The sequence below is a fragment of the Ictalurus furcatus genome, chromosome 26, assembly GCF_023375685.1.
Source record: "Ictalurus furcatus strain D&B chromosome 26, Billie_1.0, whole genome shotgun sequence".
Lineage (NCBI taxonomy): Eukaryota > Metazoa > Chordata > Actinopteri > Siluriformes > Ictaluridae > Ictalurus > Ictalurus furcatus.
Genome location: NC_071280.1, coordinates 14,303,127 through 14,323,932, shown reverse-complemented (window position 1 = coordinate 14,323,932; position 20,806 = coordinate 14,303,127). Strand labels below are relative to the sequence as shown.

General features: G+C 39.4%; 1 protein-coding gene across 2 annotated transcripts in view; it reads right to left on the bottom strand.

Annotated features, from left to right (window-relative positions):
- itga6b (integrin, alpha 6b) overlaps positions 1-6,971 on the bottom strand; it is a 36,016-nt gene extending 29,045 nt beyond the window's left edge. For both annotated transcript variants that reach the window (XM_053615127.1, XM_053615128.1), the window contains exon 1: positions 6,591-6,971. In XM_053615127.1, coding sequence (XP_053471102.1) covers positions 6,591-6,763 — 173 coding nt within the window. In that variant the 5' untranslated portion in view covers positions 6,764-6,971. The remainder of the gene's footprint in view (positions 1-6,590) is intronic.
- Positions 6,972-20,806: the final 13,835 nt, after the last annotated feature.

Here is a 20,806-nt window from a genome sequence, read left to right as displayed (position 1 = left end):
CAAAAACCTACAAAGAAGCTCATGAAGAGGAAGCTGAGAGAATCAGAGGAAGGAAGGGGAGCCTGTTTCCACACAGACTAGACCCATTACATGGCGGGATATGGGCCAGGTTATATATGGTGATGTTTGGGAGATGATTAAGGGGATTTCTTGATATATTTGCATTGTTCTCCAAAGCTGGTGCATGGTATGATTACTGTTTATTTTATTGTTTTTTAAATATGCGCAAAGGAAACACCAGAGGATGTACCATATGTGCACGTACACATCCAGATCCAGTTATCATTTTCTTAGGAGTTACTTTTGGACTGTAAATCCACTACACCTTCCTTAATGGAATCGATATATCTGCCAACTTTTAGCGCAGGTAATCATATTTGGGGGAAAAGTCGAAAAACTTTCGAATTTTGAATCGTTTTTTAACATTCATATAGGATTTCTGTCATGTGACATGCATTCTAAACCAAAATCCCTGTTATCAAAGGCTGTTGCTATGGTGTAACAACTGATCATGCTGAACATTTCTTCTCTCATTAAAACAAGCACCAGCCCAAAATAATTACCTTACACTGCCTGCCAGGATCAGCAAGGTACAGGTGAGCCAAAACCAATCAATTATGGAGGCGGAGCTCTGTACTCAGCCAAGTTTTAGCTTTCTTAGTCAAGTTTTTATCCTCACTGGTAGTTTCAGCATTTCTTCACCTTCAGGGCTTTCTTTTCATGTTGCTTCAGGCTCAGAGCTGAAGGTAACCACAGCTTTTTACCAAACCCTAAACAAACGTCACGGCCCATGGCAACAGTGTGCGAAGAGACCGACTTTACTCTTAATTTGTACTTCGTGCCATGCATGAAAAAGGAAGCAAATTGCTGCATAAAAAGAAACTACAAGTACTTAATTGTCTTCATGCTATGATTCTGGGTTATACAACTGCTCTTCCACTTTATATTCCATTCCACAGTATACACATCTATACACTGTGAATTCTATTGTATATCTGCACTACACAATTAACCTGAACAGAGAAGCTCTGTTGCTGACTGCAACACATCTACTGTACTTACTGTTCGTAAGTAATGTTACTCGATCGCACCGGTTACGTTATATAGCGTCTGTATTGGTTTATATTCAATGATTTATTAGAAGCTTTTATCCAAAGTGGCTTGCAAATGCGATAGAGTATAATCCAAACACAGCTGAACAGATATGACTTTGCTCAAGGGCCTATGAAAGTGGAAATTTTTTCCCATCTTGATTGTCACTTAGCACAGAGCCTTGAGATCTTACTGCCCAAGTGCTGACCATTATACAGTCTGTACAGGATTCAGCGGAGTTGTATTTGCGGCCAAAAACGTTAGATTTTGCTGCGACTTTTTTCCAAAACTTGCGATGCAACTTGCAGAGTTTTTTGTGCTTTTTTCTGCGTAAAACTATTTGAATTGGCAAAAGTGCAATTGTTTTGCACACTCTCTGGCACTGATGTTTGTTGTTAACTGAGACCTTTAAGCTGTACTCGTGTTTGATGCACATCGAAGAGGGCTTTGCCTGTACGCATGTTGTGATGATGTCACATGACCCAAATCTGCAGAAAACCTGCTGTAATTCTGAAAAATTGAAAACTTCTCAGAACATTGCGCAGTTTGCGTGATTTCGCGTTAATTTCCGCGATCGCAAAATCCTGGAACGACTGGTTAGACCATATTATATAACCATAAAAAAGAATTTTGTTATACAGTACAGCTGTATGTTCACTCTTCCACATGTTTATTGACAATACACGAATATAGTATCTGTTTGTTGGCATAGGGAAAGATTACAGAAATACCATTTCCCGAATATGAACATCAAAAATGTGAAAAAAGTCAAATATCAAAACTTTTTAAATTTGATATTAGCAGATAAATTGTCACTATGGGAACTTTCCCTGCTGAAAAAAACCCCAATAGAAACCGTCATAGAATTTGCAATGGTTTTAAAGGTTATAATGGGAATTGCATTGGTTTTAACGGAAACTCTAATGGTCCCTGTGGGTCTCTACTGGTCATCTGTTGCCTTCTATTGGTGGCATGTTATGTCTAATGGATACCATTAAGGACAAATATTGGTAATGCTTTCAATGGTTAGTTGATGATATGTAATGGTATTTGTAGTGGAAACCATTAGAATTTCTGTGATGGTTTCTATTGTTTATTTTAGCAGGGGTGAAAAACCATTAGGGAAACATCTGTTTCATTACAGAAAACAATGTGAAGTTTATATCTGAGGAAACTACAGTTTCATGCAGTTTTATGTGATTGATTATTTAATATCTATCTATCTATCTATCTATCTATATATATATATATATATATATATATATATATATATATATATATATATATATACGCCTACGAATAGCTGCAAAGCCTGGATCAGACAGTGTTCAGCTCTCTCTTTGATTTGTATTCTGTGTAGGTCTGAAGAAGGAAAATCAAAGAGAGGTATTTAGTGACAGTGTGCCCAAGCTCTATGTGTGTGTGCGTGTGCGTGTGTGTGTGTTTGTGTTTGTGTGTGTCTATGTCTGTGTGTGCGTAGGGGACTTTAATGGGTTGGTTAATGAGGTATATGCGTAAAAAACTGTTTGTGCATGTTAAAATTTTGTCTCTACACTGACTCACAGTCACAAAAATATGCACGCTCACACACGCACGTGTGCACACACACACACACACACACACACACACACAGAGACACGACTACTCTCACTAGCCATGACAGGATAAAGAATGCTATGCCCAGAGCTCACACTCACACCCTTCTTCCAACACACATGCCTAACATTGCCCTGCCTTGGCCTGCAGGTATATGAATCTCTCTCTCTCTCTCTCACACACACACACACACACACCAGTAGGTACACTTTTGGAAGGAAGAGGCATTTTCTTATGTTTAAACAAGGCAAGCCCATGCACCATCATCAAGGATATGAGTCAAGACGGGCCATTCACAAACACACACACACACACACACACACACACATACACACATACCAAGCATAATATTCAGACTTCTGATTTTCAGGTGCTACTGCAGCCTTTAACAGACCCTTGTAAAGGTTTTCTACCATACTAATTTCAAACTGTAACCATAGTGATAAGAAATGTTTATACAACACACAAGCGACAAGAATTGTGTGTATAAACACACACACACACACACACACAAGGTCAGAACGTCTCCTACAAACAGTACTGTACACAAGTTTGTTATACATTTCTGTCTTACATGCCTATTTTATGCCTACTGCATTAGTATGTTAGTAGAAATGAAATGTGTATATTTTTAAGTAGTGGACACCATGTCTACCTTGGAGACATGAAATGCAGGTTTGTAATGTAATGTTTGGTTCGTGGAATCTGGATACAGAACAATGATTTTGAATACATTTCTCTGTGCAATAAATTGTTTGTTTTTATACCAGCAAGCGACAAAGCAATGGGTGACTGATCATGCGCGGCACGGAGCTGTGATTGTGGTGCTAGTGGCAAGCTACAAAGCAACAATTTGAATTGAGATGTTCTCAATTCTGTTCAAATCAGATATGATGCCCCCGCTGAAAAAAACAATAGAAACCATCACAGAAATTCTAATGGTTTTCACTACAAATACTATTACAAACCATTAAAACCAAATGTCAAAGGTGTTCTATTAGTGGTTCCTTAGTGGTGTCCACTAGACATAAAATACCACCAATAAATGCAACAAATTACCAGTAGAGACCCACAATGATCATTACAGTTTCCATTAAAACCAATATAATTCCCATCATAACCATTAAAACCATTATAAATTCTATGAGGGTTGCTATTGTGTCGTTGTTGGGGGGGTTTTCAGCAGGGACAGTACAGCAACAAATCCTAATGACTGGCTTGGATAATTCCTTATACCAAGCGTAGACTGAAAAAATGGCATATGTGGTCGGTCATATTTAAGAGAATATGTCATGTGAGCATGGGTGTAGATTTGGTTTGAACACTGGGGTTTGAAGTGTGAATGGGTATGCTTCCCAATATTTTTTATTACATTTTTTAATAATAAATTGGAAAAAAAAATCAGCTTTGTTATATATGCAGTGTCATTACATGATTATCCTCTTCTTATCTATCATTCTATCTATCTACCTATCCATCTATCTATCTGTCTAATCTATCTATTACCATCCACAAGCATTTATGATCAAATGATTGTTTCATCAAAACAAATTTCACAGGGCATAATAACAGTGCGAATGAATGCACACTGTAACTGGTTAAAACTTAGACACATCATTTAGTGTGAAGTACCTGCTTGTTGATAATAATGGGAACTATTAAAATGGAATTTAGCTAACACGAGGCAGTTTTTCGCTAACTTACATTGATAGTTAGTCAGTAGCTAGATTTCACCATATTAGCCGACCTCTTGAGTACATGTTTTCTATTTTTTTACTGTCCCTCTCTGACCAGCAACGCAAAACTGCTGAGAAGTGCCTCTCTTCATCTTCAAAGCTACCTACGCTCTCCCATTCAAACAGCGGAAATCAAGCGTTGTGTTGCGAGGCAACGGTTGGGCGCCACCAACTTGCACAACGGAGTGAGTAGCATTATTTATCTGATTTATTATGATAAACTCACAGTCGACTTGATAATAAATTACTTCAGTTGCTCATGGTATAAATATATTTAAAGTGCGAGGGGGGGTTGTAATTGGTAGTTCTGATTATTTGGGGGGAGAGGGATGGGGCTAGTTTCCTCTCCCCAACTATTCCCCTGCTTGTGAGGTTGTGACTTTATTGTTTACACTATATTAATTATTTTTTAATCTAATCTACCAGCTTGGATTATGTAGAGTGAGGGTGAGCCATTGACCTTGGTGACTTGACATTGACCTGATCCAATGACATTAATAGAGGGCAAGTTGTATGGCACGTGTGGTCTTACATTTCTTTAAGTACTTCACTTGATTAGTTCCCATTTAAGTGGTCTCTACTCACCCAGAGGAGATAAACTACAAGCAACACCAGCAAGTTGTCCCTTTCTAGCATAAATGTAGGGTCATGGGTGTAATTACGAACCTTCTTTCTCAGCGCTTCTGTGTTTTCGTTTGTGATGCAAAACTTAAATCTTGTGACTCAACATGCGGTTGTACACCCTACAGCAGTGTGTTGTGAGATTTCTTGAGTGTACTCAATATTCCTGAGTAAGCTTTCATCCCTGACTACGAAATAGTGCACTATGTGGTGTAAAGGGTGTGGTATTGGACGTTCGGTCGCTCCCACAGTATTTCACTCATCTTTCCTTCACTCTCTCTTTCACACTTTCCCTCAGTGTCTCACACAAATAGGCTACACACGCTCTCACAGCCTCTTTCTCTCTACAAAGATCAGCAGTTGGGCTCTGGCACTCTCTCTCTCTCAGGAACGTTGGCAGTTGAAGAGAATTTCAGGAATGAATCATAATCTGACTCACATAAACGACCTCAAAAATTCGACCTTATTCGACCAGTAAAACTACTGTTTCCTCACAGACAGTAATTAAGACAATTAAGACCCGGTCATTTGTGAGGGGAGAAAAACTGAATAAAACAAATCTCTCTTTAGCTTCTGCTGCTAACGCTTTTGAAGATGCAGATGCACGTGATTGGGGCGTGGCCTCATTACCTCAGACTAACGGTCGCAATTCCTGCACTAAGGATTGATATGTTTTATAGGCTATCATTTTGTTCTAAACAAGACATTTAGCATTTTTGTTCATCTGTCCGTGTTATATATCCATGGAAAACACCTCGGCAGATGTGTCTCAAGTAAGTAAACGTTCAGCTTGGTTTTCAAATACAGGTAAACTAGACTAATAACTATAGGCCATGGTTATGCATATTAATCAGCAAAAAAAAAATGGCGTCTTCGCCTATAATATTATGCATATTAATGAGTAAAATGGCGTCTCCGTTGTAATTTAGCCTAATCCATATGAACTGTCCACAAGTTGATACGAAAAAGAGTTTTAAAAAACCCCAATGAAACCGTCAAAGTAAACATACAGTACATCACTTACTTAAATCTATGATAAATGAATGTTTCCGAGTACAATATGGTGTATTTACCTCACAAACCCTCATCACTTATTGATTAGATTGTTCACCATCATTAAACAGAATATTAGACTAAATCAAAACACTAGAAATAAAAAGCCACCTAAAATATGCTTTTTAAAAAATTAAAATAAAAAAAAGTCATGTTAAAAAGTAAAATATGTCAAAACTCCTTATTTCACCAGCACTCAGCTGTCAGAAGTTAATATGGCAACTAACAAGTCACCTAAATGATGACTTTTTTTTTTCTTTTTCTTTGAATGAATCAAACCACAGAAAAACTTTCAACCGCTCCCTCACAACCACTGCAAACATCTGCATCTGCAGCTGCATGCAACCTGCCGGGTTTCTCGTGCAGAATGACAACTACAAGCGGACGCACGAGCAGCACTCACCTGCTTTCATAACACATTACTAGGCTATAAAAAAAAATACATATTTAAAAAAAAAAATTATATATATATATATATATATATGCGCTTACATTATTTTATCAGTCGGAACGAGTTGCCGGTGCAGGGCGAGTGAGAACCCGAACAAGCTGTTCGGCTCCCCGCTTTTCCTGATCACATTCTCCGTGTCCAGGTTGAAGGCGGAAATGAACCCGCATTCCATTAAACAGAGGAGAGACAAGGTAAGCGTCCGGTAACGCGCCATGTTAATGCGGGGAGAAATCTGAACAGTGTGCTGTGGTCTGGTCTGGTCTGGTCTGGTCCGCTCGCGCCTCTCCAGCCTCTGGAACCTCGTTCTCCAAAAACCTGCTGTTTCAGATTGTTCAGTGAAATCTATAGCGGAGGCGTTTTTGTGTTATGGTGTGGGAAGGATCGCTGTGACGAGGTCGCTTCCTCCCTCTCCTGCCCTCCCCACCCCGTGCGCGCGACTCCACCCGAAGCGAGAGTTGTGAAAACCGCACCCTTTTACCTGTATGAACTTCCGGTTGCACCAAAAGTAACCTCAGGCGGTAAGTACAGGTTTGGTGATTTTTTTTTTTTTGTGTGTGTGTGTGTGTGTGTGTGTTTGTTTGTTTGTTTGTTTGTTTCCCCCGAAGCTAAAATATTTAGAAAGAAGGCTAGTTGGGTGGCTAGATTTCACAAGACGGCATTCAAATAGTAAAGCTTTATAATAATAATAATAATAATAGGGCGCACGGTGGCCTCACACCTCCAGGGTCGGGGGTTTGATTCCCACCGTGGTCCTGTGTGTGTGGAGTTTGCATGTTCTCCCCGTGCTGCGGGGGTTTCCTCCGGGTACTCCGGTTTCCTCCCCAGTCCAAAGACATGCATGGTAGGCTGATTGGAATGTCCAAAGTGTCCGTAGTGTATGAATGGGTGTGTGAGTGTGTATGTGATTGTGCCCTGCGATGTATTGGCACCCTGTCCAGGGTGTACCCCGCCTTGTGCCCGATGCTCCCTGGGATAGGCTCCAGGTTTCCCCGTGACCCTGAAAAGGATAAGCGGTATAGAAGATGGATGGATAATAATAATAATAATAATAATAATAATAATTCTACTATTACTACTACTAATAATAAATACAATAGGCTATACCACTTGTATAATTAGGTATCAATTCTTCACATCTTTTTATGTTCTTCTTAGTTTTCTTCCCAGAGGCCATTTCATTTCAGATGATAGAGGACACTAGAAGTAAATCATACTGTGTGAACCAGTTAGGGGCTGGATATCAAAACTGAAATGCTGATATTATAGGCATGCATGTTTGATTTCTTCCATTTTTGCGTTGTCACATGTTCAGAATGAAACGGATGCAATGCACCTCTGTGCTGTCTGACGCTGTTTCCTGTATCCAGTATTAACTTCGCAGGTAATCAGATAACTGAGCAGTTAAAGAAATGACCGTTATGGAGTATCTGTTCATATTTGTTGAAGGGTGGTAACTTTCCTCTGAGCACAGCTCTAGATGTTACTCTCACTAAAGAGAATACACCGCTTGGCAGGAAATGTTTTCTAATGGAAACAGGAAGTCCCAGCCGGTATAGCATATTGTTACCAACAGTCCAGAAATGACTTGGAAGTTGGGGAAAAATACCAAGCAAGCATATGCGGAGCAATTGAAGGGTTTTGCAGGGGATTTGAAGTCACAACCTTGTGCTCAGAAGCAGTAAACCTTAACCGCTACATTTTTATTTAAAAGAAATCTGAAAAGACAATGCAAAACACGACAATTGATTCTTTTAGGTTGTACATATTGGGAATTGTAAAGACAGGCCTTTAATTAGAAACATAAAAAGTCTGAATATAAATAGAGTAGGGTAGAATTTAAGAAGGACAATGGAAAATAAATATGTAGAGGTAGATCAGGTATATAGTAAACCACTTATACTGCTTGGCATGTCTAAACCACTAAGGTTTATTATCTAAGTATGGTAAGCACCTTGTATTTATTAGCTTATTATATAGTAATTACACGTAGTGTCCAGTACATACCTTGTAAATATGTAAGAACTTGTGAAAAGTATTGGTTTGTACTGTATGTCTGTACATGGGGCTACAGTACAATAAACACTCAGTTTATTTCATGGTGCATAGTTTTTAAAGTTGAAAAATGCTTCGGAGAAAATACAAGGTATACAGCTACAGTAGCCTATATTTGGACTAAGTTACAATGTATTTAGGCCTACATATTCAACTTGAAAGTATGCATTGTATATTATCTGTGCATGCTACACTGTGTACAATGAATTTCTGGGCAGTTATTGAATTGTGGAACCAGTTAGTGCTGTACAAATCTGGCTTATATGTACTCTACAGTCCAATATACAAAACATAGCGTTTAATTACTGCATACATACTCATTGTATATTAGGTACTTGTTGTATTGTACTGCCTAGCCTTAAATTACAGTGTTTTACAGTATAATCACAGTATTGATTTACCTCAGTATCATATTGAATTACTGAACATGTTTACCTGACCTTGTTCTAATTGCACAATAATCCATGGCAGGCATTTTGTACTCCTTTTTCAGTGTCAGTCACCTGCAAGATTTCCAGCTTAGATAAAACACAACTGCTCTTTTTAAAATAAGGCTGACTCACATAGCTAGGTAGCTCTCTAGTCGACTGATGGCAATTATATTTGCAGATAAATAGCGCAGTATATTAAATAACAGCCAGCTTGACAACACATGCCTGATATTAAAATCAAAGGTTAGTTTTATGAAATGGCAGTCATCATTCAGCTCTTTGTTCCCTGCGTACCTACTTTTTTTTTTTTTTTTTTTTTAGCATTGTCATCTTTTTCATTAAAGCCTCAGTAACATTTCTTACAATCTGACAGCAAATCTTCAGAAAAAAGTGGATTACTTATGTCCAAGCCTCAAACAACAGGGGCAGTGAAACAATGTGAGCTTTGTGTCCACCTACAACAATAAATCTGCACTCCTTTTATCCCAGCAACAGAGGGGGCGGGAGTGAATGAGTGAGAGAGAGAGAGAGAGAGAGAGAGAGAAAGAGAGGGAAAGAGAAAAGAGATGCAAGAAAGCCAGCAAACCAAAGAAGTAGATATTCGGGTTATTCACAGTCAAAAGATCAAATACAAATCGGAACAATAACTGAGAAATCAGCATGGACGTTTACAGTACTAGTCCATTTTGAAGACCATGCTAAACTTTAAAATGCCTTTCAAGGAAAGATTTTTCAACACAGTAAATCCATTGAACACAGATTGGAAAAAAGATAATAGGGATAATAGGGTATGTGCATGCCATGCCATGCACAGTATCTCAATCAGAAGTCAACGGTAACTTTGAGCAAGATCACACACATTTCTCTTAGAATGGTTGTTTTTATTTTATTTATGTTAACGCATCTGACTTTTTGCACTGCATGCAGCATATGTTACGGTAATATCAGTGATGCAGTGTAGAATGTGGGGCTTGTACGTAAGAGTCAAAAGATCAGGAGTTTATATAATGTAACAGTTTTATCGCAATTCGTTCCATAGACAAATCAATAGGTAGCACGTGAACACTCAGTCCTCGAAGTTGATGTGTTGGAAGCAGGAAAAATGGGCAAGCGGAAAGATCTAACTTTGAGGTGGGCTAAATTATGATGGCTAGACAACTGGGTCAGAGCATCTCCAAAACAGCAGGTCTTGTCTGGTGTTCCCGGTATGCAGTGGTTAGTACCCACCAAAAGTGGTCCAAGGAAGGACAGGGTCATGGGCGCCCAAGGCACATTGATGAGTGTGGCGAGCGAAGGCTAGCCCGTCTGGTCCGATCCCACAGAAGAGCTACTGTAGCACAAACTGCTGAAAATGTTAATGCTGGCTATGATAGAAAGCTGTCAGAACTATTAAAGTGGTGGTGTGTGTTTTAAAAAGTACTTTTAACATGCATACAAAAATAGATTTATTCAAACACCATTCATTCTTAAGCGTATATGATGAAGATACGATGAAAATGATGTCTTTGATTAATATGTCTTAGTCTTTCTTCAGAAAGGATGTGTATGTACACATAAACATGTAATAATTCTTGATTTAATATTTGATTTGCCCTCATGTGCACACCCTCTGTACAGCACACTCGTCATCCATCTACACTTCAGGTGTACTGAGCTGCTCCATCATAGTGTTGAAATCTCAGGCTTCAGGCTATGACTGTACAGAACACTCAGGCTGGGTGTGACCTCAGTCAAAGCCATACACTCCCTTATTGACATCCCTCTGTCCTTCTCTTCCTCCGTTCCACCCTCGTTTCCTTCAACATGCATATAGAAAAGAGTCTTGGAATCGTGTCTCTTTCTTCTCCCCCCCCCTCTCTCTTACTCTCTCTCTCTCTCTATCCCATTTTCTCTCCTCCAATCTCCTATACCAATGTCGTACAGATATCTGAAGAATGAGCCTGTTGTCTGGCAAAAAGTTCCGTTTCGTTCATCTTTTATGTCTCTGTTCTTTACTATATTTAGTGTGTCTGCGTTTATCAGGCTGTAAGATATGAGGAGAAGGTATCAGTGTTACGATAATGTATATCAGTTCCAACACAGACCAACTCTTTTTTTTTTTGTAAATGTTAAAAAAATTATTGTTAATTTCATTATTGTTAAAAATGTTTTTGTTAGCATAATCTCAGAAAATGTAAATATCCCGATTAAAACTGAACCCCGACCTTCTGATCGATGTCTTACTATCATGGTAAATGTTCTTGTGATTGGAGCATGTGATTGGATGATGAAGCTGTTCCAATGGTCACAACAATTTACACATAACTCCTGTAAACCTACAGCCAATCCCCCAACCTCCACAAACCCCTCTGCACTTACAAACCTTAACACTAAACATAATGCGATACTGAGTGCTGAGTAATAGGAGCAGTTGTATAATTAAAACTCTCAGCACAGGGTTTATGTAGTATTGACTGTATTGATCCTGAGACTGTGTGGTAAACACGTATGACTAATTCATGAGCCCTGGGTGTCGTGTGTCACCAAAGAAACCAAACCAATTCAACACTTAACAAGCTTTAGCCATAAAATTTAGTTTTACAACGTGTGGTTGTAAAGATCTCTTATCAGGAGCCAAGCAACGTTACTTGGGAAACACAATATAAAGACTTTATTCTACAATAATTTACAGTTCATTTGACTGATGTTCCAGTAAAGTGAGCATTCTAGCATTATAGATGCCACGTTCGAACTTATACTGTCCTGTGACGGGTCTCAATTAACTCCACAATCATCACTGAGGTAGTGTTGTGCATCAGGTGACCCTTCAAGGAGAACACAGTCTGAAATTAAGCGCATTATTACAGATTTAGCAGTTCATCAGGTATATAGTTGTGACAATGTCACTTTTAAAAACATATCAATGAACATTATTGATATGACATATCAAACAGTCCTTCACAGGCTGTGAATATCACACAGTTAAGTGGTTCAATGATGTGTAATACAATCAAAATAGGAATTGGGAATACACTAAGAAGAATGAACCAAGTTGAATATATACTAACGACTAACAATTTGTGCTAGTGACTTTATCTTTCTGTCCTAAGATTGACGTTTGTGTGGAATTTCCCAGTACTGAGTGTGTATGGGAGCACATTCCACAGTGTGTGTTAAAATGAGAGTATTGATCTGTCTCTTGTTCTGCTCCCTTATTGATCACTGACAACTGATTGACATTTCTCACATGACAACTCAAGTGTATTGGTTGTCACACGCCTGCATGCACACAAACACGCACACACACACACGCAAACTAACACACACTTACACTTTTCCCTATGCAGGAAGCAGAATATATATAAACAGATATATATATAGTATGTGTTTAGTGGTTAGCATGTTTGCCTCACACCTCCAGTGTCGAGGGTTTGATTCCTGCCACGGTCCTGTGTGTGTGGAGTTTGCATGTTCTCCCCGTGCTGTGGGGGTTTCCTCCGGGTACTCTGGTTTCCTCCCCCAGTCCAAAGACATGCATGGCAGGCTGATTGGCATGTCCAAAGTGTCCGTAGTGTGTGAATGTGTGTGTGATTGTATCCTGCGATGGATTGGCACCCTGTCCAGGGTGTACCCCACCTTGTGCCCCATACTCCCTGGGATAGGCTCCAGGTTCCCCGCAACCCTGTAGGATAAGCGGTATAGAAAATGGATGGATGGATTTATTTGAAGTTCTCATATCCTACAGCTTCAACAAATCTCTGATGTCTGTGTTGCCCAAGACTCCAAACTGGAGACAAAAAGCTGTCTCACACACTAGCATCCAAGTGTTCTAGCTTTACAGATGCCAAATTTGCAGATTATGCCTTTAAATCTCAAACTGTGTCAATTAAAATTGATATCACATACCAACAATAACCCAAAGGGAGATAGAGCAGAGATCGTTTTACAAGTGTGAGGCAGTACTTTTCATCCCCTTCAGACTGAGACCTGTAAAGTTGCAGTCCAATCTAAAATGAAAGTCAATCAAATTTGTTCTTTGTTTTTGTGCTGATTTGTGGTGTTAGTGCTGGCTTGGTTTTTGAGATATTATATCCGCGTCTATGGCTGAGAGTGACATCATTGTGCATGAAAACCCATTCAACTCAAAACCAAACCATAAAAACACTGTAGAAATTTTTTTTTTTTCAGTGTCTGTTTCGGGTTTTTTTTGAGACATTACATGTTTTTCACTGTGAAGACACTTTTAACCGTTGCCTCGCATTGACATATCTAAAACATCTCAAAAACCATACTGGCTCAATCGTTTTTATTCCCCCATTTATTTGGTCATTTGTTAATTACCACCTGCTAGCGAGCTCTCCAGCTTTCAACTGGGGAGAGTGAAGGCTAGCACTTATTTCCTCCGTGACACATGAAGACAACCAACATCATCAGCTCATGCTGCATCATGGGGCAACTGAACACTCAAGGAAAGCGCTATCTGCCCTCTTCCGCATACATGAGCTGTCAGAGACACAGGATTGGCTAGTGTCGCTGTGATTGACAGGAGATTAAGACTATAACACCCAGTAACTCCCTCCCAGTACAGCCAATTACTTTCTTGGATTCCTGGCCACGGATGGCAGTGACACTGTTGGGATTCAAATTCACCTCATTTTTATGGCTCAAATAACCCGAACACAGCTCAAGTGAATGTGAATGGTTTTATTCAATTTCTCTATATATTTTCATATGCCGAGCAACTCCACAGAAGTCTAATAGAGTAGAGTGTGTATGCATTTCTCTTTCTTTCTTTTGAATTATGCTTGTTTTTATTGTTCAGTGGTTTAAAAAAATGAAATATCATGATGAATAGTGTGTTTTATGAGAAGGTCTTCAGGTATCGTGATGATTTGCAATAACGCACAGGAACTAGAATGTTTTTGTTGGATTGAATCTGACTCTGCAGCTACTTGCATCGAGAGTGTGTCTATACATGTGTGTTTCTTACACTGTGTGAATGAAGGCGTCTATCACTGTGGCCTTGTGGAAGTCTAATGAAGCTCTTCTGGTGAAGGCTAAACTCTCAGCAGTGGCCCTGTGAGGGTGTGGCTGAGAAAGAGAGAAAGGGAATAAGTGTGAGAGGGAGACAGGAAAGAGCAAGTCAAGTCATGACTGAACACACATGACCTCACACACACACACTGCGAAGGAGAAAACACACAGGGTCGGTGCCATGGCAACGAGAAACAGTACTGCGGGAATGCGTACCCACATTCTTGGCAAAGCAATGGACCACGCTCAAGACAGCCCTCAGTGAGAAAAGGTTCATAAACTTTTTGCCAGCAAGTGCAAAATGTTTCAGTGTTTTTCTCCACAAGGACCATTTGTCAACTGGAGGGTGTGTGTATGCACGAGGGTGTTTGTACGCTGTTAAAAATCCTCACAATTATAGGAAATAATAAAATAAAATGGACAATGCAGGAACACTTTGATTGTGCACATTGTAATGCAAAAATGCAAGCACCAGATGTGCTTTTAAATCCAGATTAAGTACACTTTGCTAAATATACTTTGTTTTGTAGAATAGAATAGACATAGAATAGATAGATAGTTGATTAATGATTGTAGTAAAAAACTTTAAAAAAAAAAAAAAAAAAGATTTTAGACTAATAATTAAGAGTAAATGTAATAATAATAATAATAATAATTATCATTATTATTATTGTTATTATTATTATTATTAATATGATAATACTTGTTTTTATACTTATAGTAACTGGTCAAAGGTGCTAAAAATATCCTGCATTGTAACAAAATTTTCCATTTTTGTTCAAGGACCTCCCCAAAAACAGAGAGAGAGAGAGCACAGAAATTGAGTTTCACAACAGCTCACATATAAATAGCATTAATACATTTTATAGGTCACAGTGTTATCTGGAAGCCTGCATAGTTGCAACACTGTGGAACCTCTCCAGCTGGAGGGATTTCATAAATAACTAACCAAAACGGGGTGGAACAATGAAATCTGCATTTTTCACATAACCTCATGATAGGCTTCCTGTTATGAATATTCCCATATCAAAGGAGTATCAGAATGGTGTCAGGCTGAAATGGGGGTGCTTCGGGTAAATATTGACCTAGTTGGTGTGTAGGAAGTCAAATAATAAATGTCCTGTTTTTTTGCTGGATCACACACACACACACGCGTCCCATCCTACCATAGGTCCAAGGTTGCGTGAAAACAATTGTTATGTGTCAGCCCACTGGTGCAACTTTGGGCAGGACAGCACTCAGTCTGCCAAAGGTCTTAACATAGAACCTCCCATCAAGGCCCTGGAGTGTGTGCGTATGTCACCCTCATGCCTCTTTACAGGCTTCCTCAGACGTCCCCATTTTAGACAGAAGCCAAGACTTCCTTCCACTTGTTTTGGAGGCGAGTGGCCAAGGAGCCACTGTTGTTAAAAATAAGGAGTCTGAGGGGGAAAAAAGAGCAACCGTCTCTGAAGCAGCATTAGTCATCCAGTCAGAGACGGGCGTAGAATCAAACATTACACACAGTCATGTATTTGGGTCGCTGCACACTGCCACCAATGTCTGGTTTACATTATATTGACAAAATGATCAGTGGGATTATTACGATTATCCTTTTCAGCACCAAATGTTTTATTGCTTTTGCGTCTGGGTTTGGTTTGTGGATTCGGACCATTATATCCTAACTGACGAATGAGAACGTAGTGGATCAGTAGTGCAGATTGGTGTGTTTCAACCAGATGGTTAGAATGTCAAGTCCCAGGACTGCTATAGTTGGGCCACACATTTGACCCTTCACTGTTCAGCTATGTGCTTGGATTGTACTCTACCTCACTCAGGGCCATTTTTGTCACATAGAGACCAGGCAAGTATGTAGGCCTTTTTTCTCTAATCCAAAAAAGCACAAAAGATCCATGGTTCTGGCAGTAGTGTGGTTTCTCTTTTGAAAGGTAGAATAAAAATGTGGGCTTCTTACTTAAAACTTGGATTAAGTTCATTTCTATCTAGCTAGTTGTTTGTGATGTGAGTGTTAAGTAAACTCACATTAAGTTCTTAGCTGGATAGTTAACAATAGCCAGTGGGCGGTCCTGTCATTGAGCACATGAAACAGTGAAATGTGGGTTGGTTTGTTTTTTTTTTTTTTAATATGTACTCTGCAGTAAAATAACTGTCATTTAAAAAGAGGTTCCTTTTAATGTGGACCACAGACCTGGTGCTACGTTCTCATGTTAGCCTGTTAGCTAATTGCTGAGTTTAACCATTTATGTGGCCCTGAAGTTTGGATGAGTATATCTCAAAGTGTATGCCAAAAGAATAAATGTAATAAATGTAATCTGTTGGAGGAATTTTTCTCTGTTTGACTTGTCGGAAGAATAAATTCTGCACTTTACACAACCATGCCGTGCTTTAAATCGAGTCGCTGTTTGTATGTGAGGCAGAAAGTGAGAAAACAACTGAGGGAAAAATTATGGCTGAGGGAGTCACGCTTGTCTAACTGCATTCTTATTAAAACCCAATGAAATTACACTAATTTGTTGTAATCGCTATAAATTCTTCATCGGATTATGTATGGGGCAAAATGTGTGTGTGTATCTGTGTGTGTGTGTGTGTGTGTGTATAAAACTCTGGTTCCCTTGCTCAGTCTCTGGAATTTAAAGAGAAAGGTGCTCCACCCACATCTGATAGTTCTTCATCATGAAACCGGTTTTCCCCAAAGCAGAAGACAACAAAGGTAAAGCGCACACACACACACACACACACACACCCACACACACACAGACTAGATGCGATCTGAGGCTATCATGCCAACATTTGTGTCAGCCCTGCCAGGGCATGTAGAAGCACATCAGGTCTTATTTCTTATCCACTTAGAGTTCATTTATCACTGACAATCCAATTTGATCCAACTGTGATCATTTTTGTCTATCTAACCCTTTTTTTGTTGCGGGGAGGGGGGGGGGTGTACGGGAGAGTGGAATGGTTGGGGGAGATCATCATTTTAAAAAGCAGATGAATGATAATAATTCCCTTACATGTGAGGAAACATGATGAAGTGCCCTAATGGGTGCCCTTCCAGTAGGAGAAATGAGATGAAGTACCCTACAGGTTCCTCTACATACATGAAAATGAGATGAAGTGCTCTCTAGCTGCTCCTAGATGTGACAAAATGTGACCTCTAGGGTGCCTCTATGGCAGAAAAAACATGAATTAATATTAGTGTCTGTTCTCCTCACTGTGTACAGTAAGTGCCCTTTTCATTTTTCTCGCCCCTGCCCTTCAGACAGCGTGTGTCCACCCCTGCTTTCAGGCATCTAAGAACGTTATCTTTATTTCTCCATCGAACCCTTGAGAAAATCTTCTTTTCTGAAAGTGTAGCTTGGGAGCACAAACAATGCTCACCTTCATTCTTTGCTAAATAGGTTCCCTCTAGTAACCTAAAGGATTTCTCCTATGAGTCGCTCTTATGAGTAGATTTTACATAGAACTCTAAAGCAGGTGGTTTCCCCTTTCACAAAACCTTTACATTAGAAGCCCTTTAGAAAGATAAACCCTTGATGCTTTGCACAGTTTATGCAATCTTGTCTTGTCTTGGCTTAAACTTCAATGTGTTTTGTGAGACTTCACAGGGAAAGTGTCTGTTTAAAAGTGCACGCTCTAGGCGCAGCCTGGTGTCTCGCACATGCTTTCAATCTCACACTTATTTTCACTTTCTCATAACACTCACCACTCACTAAACTGCAATAAATGAGTTGTTTATGCCAAAATCATGGTTTGTAAACTCAGGAAGCTCTCCACACCCCCTGAAACACACAAACACACACACACACACACACACACACTTTTATTATCATTACAACATCCAAACCACTGTAATGAATAATGTTTGTTCACCGTACAACATTTTAGAATCAATCTCTCTCTCTCTCTCTCTCTCTCTCTCTCTCTCTCTCTCGCTTTCTCTCTCTCTCTCTCTCTCTCTCTTTCTCTCTCTCTCTCTCTCTCTCTCTCTCAACCCATTGCTTGAATGTGGTTATGGTTATTTAGTATTCCTGATTACCTGTAATGGTGGTCATGTGACCCTGCTGCTCATTAATGCTAAGTAGGACAACATCTGAGGGACTTCAGCTTGAGAAACTGTTTAGGATCTTTCTGTTGTCTTTTCTTACACTGGTGTTTTGAAGTAAACGTGTAATATTTGTTGTTGATTAAAAAAAAAATTTAAAAAAATAAAGCAGTTTGGGACCTTGTACCTAGATAGATATGAGGTTACAAAGCAGAACGGTTAGAAAATTAGAAAATACTTCATAGTTTTTGCCGTAGCAGGCCACGGTATCAAGCTTTTCCACATAAGGATCCAACCGTCCCTCTGAATTCAGCAAGATATTATGTATAACAGATGATTATCTTAGATTGAAATATTCCATATATTGTTATCAGTGAGAGAAGACTGTCAGTTGATATATTACATGTTTTGCAGATTTTATCCCTTTGTAAATATAAATCCTTCCTCTTGGCCTCGGGCAACAGTTTCACAAATTCGACAAAGGGTGTCACACTGTGAGATGTTTAACTAGATCCAGAGATTATGTTCGCATTATCTAACACAAACTATTCAACATAAACTTCAATCAGTACTTGTACAATCAGAACCTGACACTAGCTTATGGCATTTGCAAGGGAGAACGCTTTAAATGTGTTAGTGATCTTCTATTATAAATCGTGTTAAATGATTTTCAAACATTTTGAAAGGAGGAAGAGTACCGAAAGAGAACGGTTTGGTGTGTCGGCTGACGAACTGACGACAGGCCGAGACATAAACTTGATCAAATCGTCATTCACACTTCAAAGAGTGAAGGTGTGCCTCCGGGCTGTGTGTTTATGACTCGGCACATATAATTCAGTCTACGTGGTATCATTCTGGGCATGTCTCTTAATCCGAAGCACACTGGAGACATTAACCAACCATCCAACACACCTTTCCTGTTATTAGCCAATCATGGCTTCAGGTATGAGTTTTCCCTTCCCCATGGTAACACACTGTTCCAAATGAACAAAACTGATGGAATGAACAAAATGTCACTATGAACAGTTCAGTCCTTTATGCAAGCTACACAAGCCTTTGAATGCCCCCATCCCCATTACCCTGGATCCCCAGTGACAATAATGACATCAGGAATTAGCTAAGCCTGTTCAGTTTCAAAGAGATAAAGCAAGTTCAAATATCGACAATTCCAGAGCCACTGGGAGTCCAAGAGAGCAAAACTGGGCATACTCTCTGTGTGGCAAGAATGGTATACTCTCTCTGCCCTCAGCATCACTGGCTAAATGTGGGTGTCTATGAACTCCAAGTGTGTGCAGTTCCAAAAGATGTAGCTGACTAGAGTCACGTGTCTTGTAGGGATGGTGGGCGGTTGGTTAGGTGGCGATTGGCAGGTAGCGAAAAAACAGTTCTTATTATCTGATGGATCCATTATCCACGTCAGTGAATGTCTGAATGTCACAGTGTGGGCATGACAGATGGTTATAAATATTCGTAAAAAGCTAATAAAAAGATCAGAAAGTTTAGCTCAAGTGTTTGACCCTGGTTCATTTCTGTCAGTCATCACAGATGCTGTCATCACTCTTGATGTATGCGATTGGCCCAATTAACAAATTAACAATAAGTGCCATCCAGATACAGTAAACTGCTACAGATTACAGATAGATCCTTATAATAAAAAGGTCTAGGCCTTCTAAATGACATCCAATAATCGTAATCAGAACTTATTGTGTTCCAGTGGAGAAATCATATATATATATACACTATTAATGTGTGTTTATAGTGCTTGTGCTTAAGGAACTATAAATCAAGGGCCATCCCCGAGTTAGAATGCTGCATTAATGCCTTGGAAGTCCAACCCTTGCTCTCCTACACAGTTTTCTTTCCCTTTTCTCTTTAGTTTACCTAATCTGATTTCCTCCCTCCTCCACCTTTTGTTCCAGTCTGTTCTGTGTCTTCCTGCAAATACACTTAGATTATTATTCTAACAAGGAGGACGATGTCGTTTCTGCACCTATCCGCTAGTTCACACTCTCCTCCCGTTCCTCTCTTCATGGGGCAAAAACACTGGAAGTATTGTTCTAATATCATTTATAGAGCATGACAAGACCTGTAGCATCTTAGGAATACAACACCCATGATTTTGGTTATTTTAGCTCCTGTAAGGTCAGGGTATATATGAGGGCTAAAATTTCATTATCTGTCCTTAGATAATGAAAGTTATTTGTATGTACGTGGGAAGGCGAACAGAAACCGAGGGAAATGGAGTAATAGTACCAAAGTTTAACAGTTTATACTTGATGGTTTTGCTCAATAATTCTTCATAGTGAGAGACCGATGGTCAATACTGCAAACCCAACTGGCTGCTTGGTAAACCTAAAAACCACCAACAGCAAATAAAATACATTAGCTTGCGGATTGGGAAAGTCAATGTGTGTGTGTGTGTGTGTGTGTGTGTGTGCGTGTGTGAGAGAGAGAGAGTGAGAGAGAGAGAGAGACAGAGACAGAGAGAGAGAGAGTATGTGTTGTTTCATAGATTACTGTGCAGACTACTCATTACCCTGAGGAATTACATTTGGGTGCCAGAAAATGCAAACACACACAATGAATGCTTAAATCACTCTACTAGAGGTCTACGACGCTCCAATACAGGAAGAAACCCTGTCGAGAAAATTGTAATTTACAAACAGTTTCCCTCTTTCATTTGGAATTAAGATAGCATTCTTACACTGTCACCATTTGA